This window comes from Plectropomus leopardus, chromosome 16, assembly GCF_026936395.1.
Source record: "Plectropomus leopardus strain MGB_pleo_1.0 chromosome 16, ASM2693639v1, whole genome shotgun sequence".
Lineage (NCBI taxonomy): Eukaryota > Metazoa > Chordata > Actinopteri > Perciformes > Serranidae > Plectropomus > Plectropomus leopardus.
Window position 1 is genome coordinate 18,867,294 of NC_142191.1, and position 15,453 is coordinate 18,882,746.

A 15,453-nucleotide genomic window follows, 5' to 3' on the forward strand; every position below is an offset into this window, starting at 1 on the left:
TTTCTGAGGTCTCACAATTTGTTTTGGCTAAGGTTACATCAGGGTTTGGTTATTGTCAGATAAGTATCCTGCTGTTTTTGTGTTGCTAGGCGCTTTTTTTATTCCCTTGGTTGGTGCCACAGTCGCCCTGTTTTGGGATATTTTTGATTGTTAAGCTGGGGGAAGCGGCTGATTCTTGTTGAAGGTGGGAAAGTTAACCACAAGTGAATTTACAAAAACTTTGGTGTAAATACGAGATTGATGCTTTCTCAGAAGTGTTTCCACACAGCTTGTTTTGGTTTTACATTAAAAGAGACTTAAAGGATGAAATCTAAGTGGTTGGTTTGACAATTGTACATCTGGTTAACCTTCACCTTCAGTAGAAGATTGAGTGCACAGCTGCTTCCCTGAGCTTTTCTGTGAGAAGAGCTCGGGGCTGTCTGCTATGCGGTGGATTAGTGGAGTCCTTGTCAGGGATAACACTGGGGGAAGTTGCTTTTGGGTGGGACATTTTTCAATTTAAAGTATTTTCTTTCTGGAAAAAAAAGTTTTAAATCCTTGATAGTTAAAATTGACCTTCAAGCAACTTGTTGCCTATTTTTCTGCTAAAAAACATCAGAACAAGGGATTGGACAATTTTATCCCTGAATGCAATCCAAAAACAGGTTACTTGTGAATTTCTGTTATGGAGTTTATCTTAAATATTGTGTCCAGCATCACCCAAAGAGACCGTGGGGCAACTATCAATAAAAACGGACCACACCTGCAAAATAGCTTAATCAAGTATCTACATATTTCATATTGATACATATGTTGCTATTTTAAATCGATGAGAAGCTTTGTCATTTTAGTAGTGTTGAATGTTTTTCACTAAGAGGGATCTTCACTGAAAACGATGTGCCCTAATGGTGATGCAATAAATTGACTCTGGTATGTTTTAGTGTCATTTTAAGAGTGTTAACTGTATGGATATAGCTATGGTGACGTCCTTTGTTGGTTTGTTGGCTGTTGTTTTGAAGTCTCAAGTTTAGCACTTTGGCCGCTACCATCTGGAGCCAAAAGTTACTATATTTGGACAGGAGGCTGGAGCTGCTGAGGAGCGATGGGTGGATCTGACTCATTGACTTTGGTGATGCTTAGCGGACAGATCCGGCCCTCTGTGCAGTTGTCATGAACGTTGAAATTAGTTATTGAGAGCAAAACCATTTTTGTACCAGGCTGTGAAGATGTTTATTTCTGGTGTAGAGTTTGGCATTTTGGGTGTCTATGGGGAACTGACAAAGTCAGCTTCAAGCAGCCATCAGAGGAACTGCAGTTTTTGGCACTTACGCACAGGTTTCTTTTTTCAGGTTACTGCTTGTTTTTCACCATATTTTCATGATTATTGTGCTAATGTCGTTATTTGTAATAACTCTGGCCAGGATAATTGTTGCATAAAATTTTCATATCACATCAAACAGAACAGAAATACAGCACCTGGCAGCAATGGAAGCTGGATCTTTCTGTTTTAACTCTTAACTTCTGTTGTCTAAATGAGAAATCAACCTGTCCTCTCCGGGCGTGAGAGAGCAGCTCTGTGCCTGCTGACGCACCACTAATGATGTGCAAAGCTGCTGGATCTGATCTAAGGCCTCCCCTGGAGCTCAGCTGCTGTCAGTCATGCCGCGGGACTAGACTGGCAAAGCCGACACAATGGCCGTCTGTGCCTCATTAGGGCTAAAGTGCTTGGGGGAATGGAGGGGGACGAGGCTCGGGGGGGATAAGGATGAAATCTGAGGCTCACAGCACCCATCAGAGGGAAGGAGCAGGCAGGAGAGAGTGGGCGGGGAGCGAATAAAGGAGCACGTTAGATTGAATATTTTCCGATTGGTTATGAAAAGAGAATACGGTGTATTTCAGAGAGAGATGAAGAAACTGTGATGAAGAAGAGGACAGCTGGGAGTTACACAGCACTAATGGTCTCCTCTGCTTTCTTCTGAACATACTTGACGACGTTCGCCATGGCTAACTGGCCAATTAGACAGCGGGGGAACCACTTGCGCTCAGTCCAGACCTGTTGTGTCCTCACTGGTTGACAGATCCCCTATGTTGTGACACTTGGCCAATCTGTTTGATCCTCTCAGACATCGGTTGCTTTCTTGAGATAGAAGATAATCATCCTTTTTCACAATGGGATCATCCTGTCTGCGTGAACATGATTTGCTTAAACTGAACCACACAGGCATTTCCTGTTCCCTTTCTTATTGAGTGCACTGCCTTTGCGTCTTTTTAATGCTTTCATTGTGTCCGCTTCCACCCTGAATATGTAAGTGCAGCTATATCTGGCCCACTCACCATCCTTCTCCTCCCACATTTTTTTTTTTCCTTGCAGGTTTCACAAGAGTCTTGGATGACTCTGATTTATATCTAAAGGCTTGTGTTTTGTTGCTCTTTCCTGTCATGACTGGAGAGGGGTCAAAGTCATCGCTCTGAGCTCTCCAACAATCTCTTTTAAGTGAAGAGTGTGTTCAGGGTTATGATCACCACTTTCCTTGGACAGTCTGCTTCAGGACCATTCGAGTGAAATGGAAATAATTAGGTTATATGTGTGGCATCTTATTCCCCTCCCTCCGAAACAAAAGCCCTTATTGAAATGATCATACTGTAAAGGGAGTGGCATCTGCCTACGCATTTATTCCCGGGGGTACAACAAAGCAGAGCGTTTAATCAGACACAGGAGCTTCGTGTAAAGCTGGTGGTTTTCATCCTCTTCTCATCCCCACCCAACGTCACTTGCTATTACAACAATAAGTACATATTCACTGCTATTTTGAAAAATTGTGCTGTCAAGTTCAATAGTAATTTTATGCCATACTGTGCCTCGAAAATAACTTGCCCTCTAAAGAAAATGCACTCTGTCTTGTGTTTTGTTTCATATTTTAGTTTTAAAGCATGTGCAAGTGACCCCCCCCCCCAAAAAGGAAACAAAAAAACACAGAATGTCTTAAAATTTGATAATTCTCTGCAGTATTGGAAGCCAGTTGAAATATCTTTCCATGTAAGAACCCAAAGTGCAGCCAAATATTGAGATTGAGATTTTTTTAAGGGAGGGTGGGGCATGTTTTTCAATTGCCCATGTGTCCTTTTGTATCATTCTGTGTCCTTTCTGTGAGTACACATGTAAAGCACATTGAAAGCCCCCGTGGTCATTATATTCACATTACTGATGAAAAAATCTCATTGTGTAAATATTTTGTGAAAGCACCAATAGTCAACCCTGAATATCTACAGTATATCGAGGTATTTGGTCAAAAGTATTGTGATATTTGATTTTCTCCACATGGCCCAGCCCTAGTCTGTCTATTAAACTGGAAAACTGAATTCATCCTTTAGATCGACCCTCCTAATTCTGCTTTCAGTGCTGACTTTTGTCAGCTGGCGTATTATTCTACACACACACTAAATCTTGGCAGCTTGTCAAGTTTCACACTTTGAACCAGCTGGTATTGATGGCATATTTATTACATCTAATCCCTTTGTGATAATGGCGGGGAGTCACAGCAGGTATGAGAAATGCATAGCTCTGTCAGTGGGGAAGTCATTAATCTCAAGTCTGTCATCAGACTTTGTTTTCCCAAAAGGTGTGGGTCTTTTCAGTCTGTGTTATTTCTAAGTTTGTGCACCATCGAAGCTGTCTGCTCATTTACACGCATAAATTCCCTGATATGTTAAAGGTACAAGATAATTAGCCTCTGTTTCCATTCGCATTGATTATGATACTTAACCTTTTGGAAACATAGCAGGTCTGCAGTTGCTCATTAGGACACAGTTCATCCGGCTTTATGCACCTCTCTGTATTTTGTGTTAAAGAGCAGCAGGCAGCCTGCAAAGTGTAATTAGGTTCATAAGAGGTGTGTAATGAAGCCGTCAGATTGCCTAATAGTCAATACACTTTTCTTTTTTAACAGTCAAGTCATGAACAATATGGCTGAGCTCACAACAGCCTTCTTCACCGTATAAGCCTGCTCCAGTCTACCTAATCCACCAGAAAACAAAATGAGGTAAAACACATATTGCTGAAACAGTCAGTTGATTAATCAGATGGTTGATTAGCAGAAAATTTATCAGGGGCAATTAAAGTAAAGGGTTAATTATTAACGCAGTTTCTCAAGAAAAAAAATGACAAACATTTGCTGCTTTTCTTAGTTTTATATCATCACAAGATGAAAAATGTCTGTGATTTGGACAGTTTTTCAGACAAAAGAAGATATCTCAAAACATCTCTTCAGGCTTTAAGGAATTTTAATTCAATTTAATTTTCACTTATTTTCTGACACCTTTAATTAAACAATTAATAACTGGTTTAATTTATAACTGAAATAAGCTTTTTTGCTGCCTTTGATATGCCATCTTAGGCAGGTTTAGACAGCTGTTTGTTTAGAGATTTAGGCAGATTTCCAGTACACCCCATTACACCTACAATCTAGCCCTTACGTCTCTGTTTTGCATGTCCACATTGAGGGGGTCGGTTGTCCCAATTCTCGTTTGGAGAGCGGGGCAGAGCAAAGTGTTAGGGCACTCTGAACAGAGGGTTTTAAACCAAGTGTTATGAGGAATCATTGGCAAGCTGGCTGCACAGGTAACAAAACACCCTGCATCTTTGTTTTTTATTTAGTAACAAAGATTTAAATGATCTTAATTTAGTGTTGTTTTAATGCATTGTAGTTCTTTAACAAGGATAACAAAAAATGCTAGTAGTATACTGATGTCTCAGTAGCTAATTTGCTTTCTTGCTAAAGTTACTTTGTTATTGCTGATTAATGAATGACAGTCCCAAGTGAAGCTGCTGCACTTCTTACCGCTCCTCTGATATCAGAACAGCCCAGCAGGACATCAGCACGGGCTGCTAACGTTAGCCTACAGAGCCTCGCTCATGGGCAAGTCATGAAGTGACGCTCTTTCTTTTTTGAGTCTTTTTGTTTGATTGATATTACCACTGATGCCATAGTTGTGTCAGTTTAGCTAATTGCCGTCAGTTACGATACTGATGATGTGTCGGGGTTGAAGGGTTGTCCCATTTCATGAGGAAGATTTCAAACACTGCAAGTTGTAACTCTGATGCGAGGGGCGAAGGGCCGCTTGAAAACGAGGGATCGGGGGAAAAAAAGAAATGGGATTGGACCTTAGACTTTTTTATGAGTTTCAATGTTGACTGTAAGGACTTTTTATGCGCAACATGAAATATGTATTTGTGTACAAATGGAGCCTTAAGTCCTTAATGTGCGTTCATTTTGTACGTATTTGTGCGTGTTTCTTGAGATCTTAAGGATACAAATTAAACTGAGCAGTACCACCAAAGATGGTAGGGGCAGTGTTCTGTAGTACAAGAGGGATACCGCTGTAGGAGAAGACATAGACATTTAAAGAAATGGCGGTAATACAGAAAAAATAATTCTCCGTCCATATGTCACATTGTATTTAGTGACCTCACAGACCATCACCGTCTACAACGCTGCCTCCATTAAGAGGTACTACATTGATACGACCTCCTGTACCTTTGCCTTGTTTGTCGTTGTCAGAAACTTTTGAGTCTACCCTCTAATTTCATTGATTGGTTCTTTTAATGTTATCATAAAGGTTACATTGAAGCATGAGGGCGGTGACGTTTACAGCGTTTGAAACAGACGTGTCTGTTTTTGTACGGAAAGGGAGAATAAATGAGTCTGGACACCCTGTTCACTCAGTAGTACTTTCATGAGCCTAAAGAGTTATCAGTTAAAAGTTCACTCTCATTCTTATATGCACATTAAAACTCGCTGTAACAGTTCTTCCTATTCATACTGCGGGTGAAGAGATTCCTGTCTAACGCAAATCCAGTGTAAGAAATGAAGTCCAAAATCAAGTAACCTATCAGACAAAGAGCTTCATTTAAAAGTGATGTGATTTCATGCATTGTTAACTTGTCCAAGTTGCGGCGGCTAAGTTAGAGCTACTAATTAAAACTCCATTATATGGAATGGAGTGCAGATCAGGTTTTGCTCCATTGAGTTTGAAATACTTTTACGTTTATCATGAGCAGAAAACAGCTGCTTCCATTTCATGAAGGGGAGATGAAACAAACACGATGTCTCCAGGTTGTGGCACCTACTTATCGGAAGACATTTGCATAAAGTCGATTCTCTCTGGACTTCTCGGGGTCGTGCTGTGGATCCAGTTTTAAGTCTTAGATTGAATGGGTTGTCAAGCCTCTAGTATTTGAGTCCCTATGTGCAAATGATTGTTAAAAGTGTAAAATTACACCGCTGTGTAACATTCTGCTAGACGGATTGGTAAAGCACATTTTGAATCACTACATTGTGATGAAAAATGTTTTAAATGAATTCACCCTGATTAAGACATCTCTACCTCTGGTTTAGGTGTGTTTCTTTCTGTCTTTAAACAGTTTGCCTTTTCAGTTTGCCTCTTACAGGAAGTTAGTAACCAGAGTGTCACTTCAGACCTGAGGGCTTTGTGTGAAGGGATTTTGAAAGATAGGCATGTTTATTTGACAAATTGTAGTTTCTATAATTTGTCAACTATGGCGTCTGTTAAAACAAAACAAAGATTTTAATTATTATAGCGCCAAGGAAATATTTTTAAAATTTTTTTTTTCTTATTGTGGACATCAAAGGGTTAATCAGCCTCCAGTTTAGGGGTTATGAAGGGTATGCAAATATCACAGAACCACATAGTGATAGTTATTATACCCAAATGCATGTATACATGAAACAAAAACAATTATGTCTTGAGAGTCAATATAATCTTCAGAGTAACAGAAATGACAAAAAAGCAGAAATCCCAGTAAATGACAGTGTTAACAAAGCAGTCGGATGAAGATTTATCACCAGTGAATTCTCACTGTTGTTACAGTAAAAGTCTATTCTGGAGGATAACACAAAGGCAACAATGGTGCCCGTGTTTTTGGGTGTGGCCCATCTTTTCAGCTTGTCTTTGGGAACCAACAGAAGGGAGGATCAAGGACTTTGTCTGTTTGCAGTCCCTCATTTGAAATTGCCTATCAATGTCTGCCAGCTCAGTGATAAGCCGACTCAGTTGATCAAACAAACATTTGGTACTCTAGTTTGTTTGCACTTGTGTCTCTCCGGACTATTATATTTTGTCACTGAGCCTGCATATTTAATTTTTTTTCCAAATTATGACAGTGACTTTGATTATGGAGGTTTCATTTTTTTACCAATATGTTTAATTAGAAATAGCTCAGGCCCTTATTTATGTAGCGGTTTATAACAACAAACTGACCTCATACAAATAACTCATCTATAGTTTAATTTAGCCCCAGTCAGACTGATACATTGACTCATATGCAGCATATTAGCTTAGTCTTTCTCAATTTAGCAGCTCATGCAGAGAAGGATGATTGCTTAAAATCGTAATTAAGTTTCAAATGATTTGGATGTCTGTTGTCCAGATGGGGTGCCTATAGTATATTATAGCAAATCATCTCATGGTTTGAGAGCTGTTAACAGATTAATTTTTGAAGCCTACACCTTCAGAGAAGATTATATCTGAAAGAAGAAAATTTGAATTCACACCTGTGAAAAACAACCAGATTTAGAAAAAATCATTCAGTGTTTACTGGCCAGTGAAGCATGCTCTTGTGTTATTTGAAAATTATTCCCCCTCCACTGTCGCATTTCTGAGAGTGAGGATGGAGATGCACCAACAAGCAGATAAAGGTCTAAAAGTGAAAGTGTAAAAGGTATTTATGTCTGTGCTTCATGCTCCACACACCTGTGAGCATAATGTAGAGGAAGTGTGGAGAGAAATTAATACCAGCTGAATGATTATATCGTGATCCATGCTGGTAAACTGGCCAATTTTGACAGCTATTTAAACAGTCTAACAGTCACCGCTCTCAGGTTTTAGAATCTCCCAGTAAAGTGCACTCGTGGATGAAAAAGTAATTTTCCAGCAATATCCTCTCTTTTGAGTTTTTTTATTGGTTCTACTTAAATTTACTTTAACTGAAGCAAAAACAGGAACACATACAGGATACGATGGACAAAATATCAGTAAAAACGTTGCAGTGTAATACAGTCTAATCCAATAATACCAACAAGAAATGACCCTGAGAGTGACCAAACATGAAATACAACATTTAAATAGTAATAATGATCAAATAAAGTATATTTTGGACAGTGGCAGAGCCGGGCAATGTTCAGTGGGGTGGGATGGGACATGGGGTCATTTTGGGGTGGCATGGAAATTACTGTTTTATGAACATAAAAATGTATCTATCTAGAAAAAAGAGGCACTTGGGGAAAAAAAACAAACAAATATACAAAAAAAAAAAAATGTGTGTGTGTGTGTGTGTGTCTGTTCTGTCACTTTCTCTCTCTGTCGCACCACATCCCTCTTTCCCTCTTTATTCAGTCCATCAAAATTCTGGCCAGTTATGTGCAAAAACTGCTAGTTTCCTGAAAAACAAACAAATAAAGATACTGGGGAGAACCTAACAGGATTTAAGCCTGGCCCAGCTAGAACCGGGCGGGTCAGGTTGGGTCCAGTCAGGCTTGGGTAGACCTCAGAACTCTACCAGCAACCCACAACTCTACATAGATCAAAACATATTCACTGCATCCAACACTTTCCACTTTGTATTCCCGCAGGTAAAGTTACGAAGAAGCTCATGCTACAGGTACAAATTACAGGTGTCCCAAGCTACAGAGTATTAACTGTTCTGAGAGCAGATGTTCAGCTGAGCTTATGTTGCTCAGCAGCGCGATGAGCTCATTCACTGTGTCATCAGGGATACAGAGATACTGACAGATACGTTATTATAAGGAGTTTTTTAAATCAAAGTCTGATTACGTTATTTATAACCAATAAATGTAATCAACATAAAATCTTACCATCATTATAAAAAGTCATATGCCTCATTCCCACTACACAAACACATCCGGCTTTTTAAGGCAATAGAAATTTTTGTACAATCGGCATTCACACCCGGGTCAAATTACTCTTCAGTAGTCATCGATATTTATCGCCTCCAGCTGCGATAGGCATTGATGGGAACACAACACCCCGCTGAATATGCTAATTTCAGCTAATTAACTAGTGGGATGCAATGGCCGGCCATCACTAGATACTGGCCGTCTCCTCCTCAGCAGCACTTAAACACAGTTAGTCTGCACCAAGTTTGAAATACAGAACTTTAAAATAGTAACTACCGTAAAGTTTTCACAGACCTTTGTCCATGCTGCTGTCCATGGCACAGCAAAACAATCCACTGACACACATACTTGTCTGCTGCAGAGCCGTGCACACAGCTCTGCTCTCTGGGCAATAGGAAAGCAGTATATAGCCCATTTTTAGCCAGTTTACCTGGGTTTAAAAAATCCTTTGTGCATGTGCGATTTTGGTGGGACATGGGTAATTGCGAAGGATTATCTAAAAACAAGCCCATACTAGAAAAGATAGACAGTAATGAAACTGAACTTACTCTTGATTTTGACCTTTGGTTAAAAGAGCATTGTACAAGAAGAGAAACACATTTTGTTTTTTCAGTAAAATGCTATAAATTATAAAATATCAATAAGTTGTCATTGTCAGATTAATTGATAATCAACAGTTGTTAGTTTCAGCCCTAACTGTATAACATTTGTTCAGCCAAAGGTGTTAATGACTGCTACAGAGTGTCCTCTCAGTACATTATTTCGTCCTGCGGAAGTCCAATTTGTGGGAGACTGTGGAAATGATTTTTTGTTTGTTTTGCCTTGCCTTGTCTTTATCATACCTTCAGAGGCTGACCATGGATTAGTTGTGCTTGGTGCTCTTGCAGACAAATCACCTAACCACTGGTGATGTATGCAATTTGAAGATAGCGTAATCTCTTACAAGTGCAGGCTTTTTGTGTTGGTCCAAGGCGACCAGGGACGACTGTAAAAGAAAAAAGAGAATTTGTTGTCATGTTATTGTAAGACACATTTCATTTACATGACTGTAAATAGCTCAGTTAGTATTTGCGAACATAACAAAATACTCTTTTCCTGTAACATCCACCTGATGTAGTGATTACAGGAAAAAGTTGGTAGTTGTGGATGATTTTGTTTGCAGTGATAGTTCCCATAAAGCACAGCTAGATAAAAACAAAAGTGTTTGCTTTGGTAATATGTTTGCAATTAGCACAAATATGTTTCGTGATCTTTTCTTCTCTTCTCAGGCATGATAAAAGCTCCTCACGGCTTCACCTTTTGTTTTTGTTTGAGTTGAACACAACCGATTTGCATATTAGAGGTATACAAAGTCTTTGTTGTTTTGTAGTTGCAGAGTGGAGCCCAAATCTCAAGTGTTGTTTCTCATGCCTCGCAGCAATCTAGCTATAAAGTGTGATTACCATATTAAGTCCTCTAAATAAACTAATTAAAGAAAATAAGGAACCTTATTTATCTGGAGGAATGAAATTAAAGCAGAACGATGGATGCTAAATGTAAAAATGAAGTGTCACAAGGTCACAATAGTTGATAATCCCAAAGAAAACAATAAAACAAACTGTGACTGAAATGGGGAAAAATCTGCAAGTTTAATCAAATACACAAAATGTGTTTCCCCCTAATTTTATGCTACATCGTGTACTTGACCGCAGTATTTGTACATGTCAGCTCAACTAATATACTGTGATGGAGAGTCTCTTGATGGACTGCAATGATCCACTAGGTGAGGGCCACATGATGCCCAAATATGAATGAATGAATGAATGAATGAATGAAACCTTTAAGAGGAATTTGCTTTGCATAAAGGAGCACAAACATTGTAGTAACTTGGCAGGTCATGTTCAACACTTGCCTGTTGTGACCGGGCAGATTGCTCAGCCTGTGTTGTTGTTGCTGCTTGCAGCTTTAACACAGTGCTCATCTTTACTGTGTTAAAGCTGCTCATCCACACTCAGCACTGTGCTTTTTTAGGGCCCTGAGCATCACACCTGCTGCAGTGAAGTCCCCGAGCAATACCAGAGTATACGCGTCATTCGCTAACAGCTAGCTATTTGGGATCAGGCTATTTCCGAGAGCGGATGTGTTCATTCTGAAAGTCGCATCGCTGATGTTTTTGAGTTTGCTACAATGTTACATCTCTGGTTTCTCTGTTCTTGAATTTTCTGCAGCGAGCAACAGAAAGTGAGCTATACCAAATAGGGCTTCAACTAACAATTATTTTCCTTGATTAATTAGCAAACTGTTTATTATCTATTAGTTGTTTGGTCAATAAAATGTAAGAAAATGGTGAAAAATATTGACTCAGTGTTTACCAAAGCCCAAGATAAAGTTATCAAATGTCCATCAAACACCCCAAAGGTATTTGGTTTACTGCCATAGAGGAGGAAAGAAGCCAGAAAACATTCATATTTAAGAAGCAGGAATTATACAACTTTACTTCTTTCTTTAAAAAAATACTCAAACTAATGGATCATAAATAGTTGGTGATGAATTGAATAGTTGACAACTTATTGAATATTACACATTAATACCAATAAATTTTAATACATATTAATTGATTATTCCTTGCAGTTCTAGTACCCAGGATGCTTTTTGACAGTGTAAGAGTGGAAGGAGTCCTTCCTTAATGCAGTGTGTACATAACACACTTCTATTTAAATAAGTCCCGTGAATCTGAAGAGCTTGCACTCGAGATTGCACTTCTTCAGGGTCCCCAGCAATACACCTACCAAGTGTGATGTTGATCGGATGAACGGGCGTCCAGAAAATCGAATCGAATCTTCTGGCAGACAAAAAATAATTAGTCAATAGTTCATAAAAGTGAGTCATCTGTGATCATGCCAACAGATTAGGGATTAGGTAATTCCTGCTCACTATTGGCCCATTGATAGTCTCTGTTGCAGAGTGACCAGCACAAATACAACCTGCTACTTTGTAATCACAACTTCATCCTCTCCTCTCCTCCTGCAGGTACATGATGTTGATCAACAGGAAAAATGAAGTATTTATGATCGACAGAGACAACTCAATCTTCCACATAGCAAACCTTGAGTTTCCTTTCCGGAAGGATCCACGTGTCCATTTATCAAATACACTGTTGGATGGGGTGAGTTATAGTCTTTTCCTAATACTGGTTGTTATTGTTATATTTTGTGGCTGTGCTTCAGGGTTCCCACTGTCATGAAATTCCTCGAGAAATCATGAAATTGGAAAAAATATATTCCAGGCCTGGAAATTGTTTAGACTATATATATGTTTTAGAAACTTTGTGAATATACATTGCTTTGGCCAGACTTTAATAGTATGTTTATGAAAATTTCGAAACGTGTAATGTTAAGCAGAACACAAACAACAGTGTGTTTCACATCACTAGCATTGCGTGGTGCACAAAGACCAGACCGGCACTGCATCATTGCCAAGGCTACACTCCCTCTTTTTGGGTAAAGATACACGCTGTCACATCAGGAAAGAATAGGAAAATGGTAAAAAGCTGTTTTGCAGAAGGCACATAAGATTTTTGAATATTCACTGTTAGTGTCGTAAATGACAAAAAAATGCTGGTGACAGGGACATGACAATGATCAACCTTTATTGAGTTTTCAGAGTGCTTAGGTGCAGGAAACAATGATTAGACATGTCTATAAAATCAACATTTGTTTAGTAGAAAATTAAGTCAAACACACTTGATGTTTTGCAAAGCAACAGTATGTACCAGTCTGATCTGTTGAAACGCACAGCGCTAGTGTTTTTCCCTTTCTCAAACACCTGAGAAGCTCATGCTTATCTTTGTTTTGCTGTAGCGATATATAGAAAATGTGAAGTTGATGTCACGCTGTCTTAAATTTTTTCATGCAAATACATGGGAAAAACAAAATGAAGTACTCAGGTTTTTGTGATCATTAAATAATGAACATTAGAATAAATAAACCTTGAGTAGGCAAATATGTAAATAATAGATGCTAGCTTGTGTTTTTGCTTCTTGAAAATCCCATGTATGTTTCTTCCTTGGCTGGAGTTGCATGTCCCGTCCATCTCTAACCTTGTCACACTCCCGTCCTGTCCCCGCCACTCAGTCTTGCAGATAATTGACATCAGTTGCTCAACCTTAGGTGAAAAATAGGCGTGTTTCAGTCTGAGGGTCGAACATGTCAAACACGGCCGACAGGAAAACAATCATCCATGCCTCGGAAAAATCACTAATGAAATATTTTACAGTTATCTGTCACTGTTGTCTCTCTGTGCCACTCTGTGTTGTAGTGTAACACCAAGCAGTGCGCTCCCTGGGGTGGCGGCGAGGGTCGCTGACTCATCCTCGCTCTGTCATACCAGGCTCAGCCTTTTATTGGCGTACTTATGCGGTTTAGGTCACACAGGCCCCCAGTAGCAGGTGCACATGTATGAATCATTACCACAATCTCTAACAGAAAACACAGACAAGGAAATTGCTGCCTGATCATGTCATCAGCCGAGATTTCATCCTAAATGTCTCGCTGTGTTTCGTGTTTGATATTTTAGTACAGGAGATGACGGATACGTCGCCTGTGATTGTTTTTGTTTTGCTCCCGGTCTTGTTTTTTCAGAGTTTAGTAATTTTATGTAAAATAGGTGCGTGTACTTCCTCTTGGCTTAACAGTTGCTGATTGATGCGGTGAATTTAGTTTCCTCACTCAGGCAGGACATGTAATTGCGGTGCATTAGTGTTGCTTTGAAGGAGCGGTGCGGATGTGTGTTTAGATTGCTACAAGGTTTGTTTTGACTTTGTTTATTCATCTGTTGATGCTTCTGGCTCTCAGTTCGGAGAGGCTGTGTTTGGCTGTTTACAGTGAGCCCTGTAGAAGCGCAGCTGTGTTGTCTGATATGTTTCATCTTTAGCCCAAAGGCACTGGTCTTTGTCTTGACGCGCTGTTTTTGTGCTACAGTTTTTAATGAGCTTTACATCAACCCGACTTGCAATATTGGATGAGTGTGTGGTGTAGATTGAATTCCTGGCGGTTTTCCTTTGGTCACATTAATGTATTCATCCGCTGCTGTCCGTGCTATGGTTCAGTACACCTGATGCATAATGATGGCAGCCTCCCGGAATGACATCATTGCTTCTCTCCGACCCCTCCTGCAGTGATCTGTATGCCCACCGTTCACTCCTCTTTCCGCTCCACCAGTCTGGCTTTGGTCATTTCCAGTTGATGTTTGGTCTTTTGTCCTGCCCAATGAAGTAAAATGATGTCAGCCAGTAGGGTTGCACATCTAAAATAATAATTTTGATTGAATATTGTTAATTCTACCACAATATGAATATTTTAGAATCTAAATTCCAAAATGTAAGTAATCAAGTGGCACCGACCTTTACCAGTGAAGATAATGTCAAAGTGTCTTCACCACCAGCTTCTAGATGTTGTGTTCATAATCTGCTACTGTATTGAGAGCATGGATGGAAATTTGCACTGGCCAAATACAGGTGAAACTGGTGGCAGTTGAGTGTGATCAACCTACCAACCACCACTGCGGGTAAACAAAGGGAGCAAATGACTGAATCGCCACATTCAAAGGAGCGATAGAATCGGTTTAGCCTTCGGTTAATATCCACCTGTTTACCCATGCTTCAAGTCCACAGCAAAAACATTGACACTTCGGCCTGGGACAAGCTGAGTTCTTCAAAATAAAAGTGCCACAGGTTCCATTTTGATTTATTTAGTTAGGACAGTACTTCATATAACTTTATTATGACAGTACTTTATTTAACTTTATTACAACAGGATTTTATAAAACTTTGTTATAAATATATTTTTTTTATTTTACAGTAACAGTAACTCATTTAATAATTTTTATTTTAGTACTTTTTAGTTTATACAGCTGATTGAAAATAGGCATTCCATGGTTTCTAAAGGGTTTCTGTGGGGCCACGATGCTCGTGTGAGTCCACGTGATGCAGATTTTGCCCAACTCTGCTAACCTCCACATGAAGCTCAGACTAAAAGGCTGCACATTGTCGTAACACTAAAGTAACACCTGACCTTAACCCTGGCTTTGCCTTTACATCCATTTTCTGGCATTATATTCAATTTACCACAGGTAAGGAGCTGTCATCAAGTCTTTTCATCCAGCTATACTGAAAACACAACAGAGCTGCTTAGTGCAGCTTTAAAATACCAAATTGAGTCAAGTAGTAGTAATAGTAGTAGTAGTAGTAGTAGTAGTGTGTATGTAATAATAAATGAAAGTTCCCAGTTAGAAAACCTGATAATTCTTCTGCTCAACAGGGCTAGAGCTAATCAACATGCAGCGCAGACAAAACATCAGCAGCTTAACTGTTATGTCCACACCTGCCCTGTTGATAGACGTGCTGGTCTGGGGCCACGTTGTGAAGTAAATTACATGAAAACGGCACTTTAATCAGTGTACTCGTCTGGCTTGACCACTACAGCAGAGTCCCTGGAGCTCATATATAGCTCATAAAAACAGGTTGATCTGGCAGGATATTCATAAAAGAGGGCTGCATCTCATG

The 15,453-nt window shown here is 39.5% G+C and overlaps 1 protein-coding gene across 1 annotated transcript in view; it reads left to right on the forward strand.

Moving 5' to 3' along the window:
- The window catches only part of rngtt (RNA guanylyltransferase and 5'-phosphatase), a 120,931-nt gene that overhangs the window by 24,682 nt on the left and 80,796 nt on the right, over positions 1 to 15,453 (forward strand). The window contains exon 9 of the mRNA XM_042503191.2: positions 11,922 to 12,057. Coding sequence (XP_042359125.1) covers positions 11,922 to 12,057 — 136 coding nt within the window. The remainder of the gene's footprint in view (positions 1 to 11,921; positions 12,058 to 15,453) is intronic.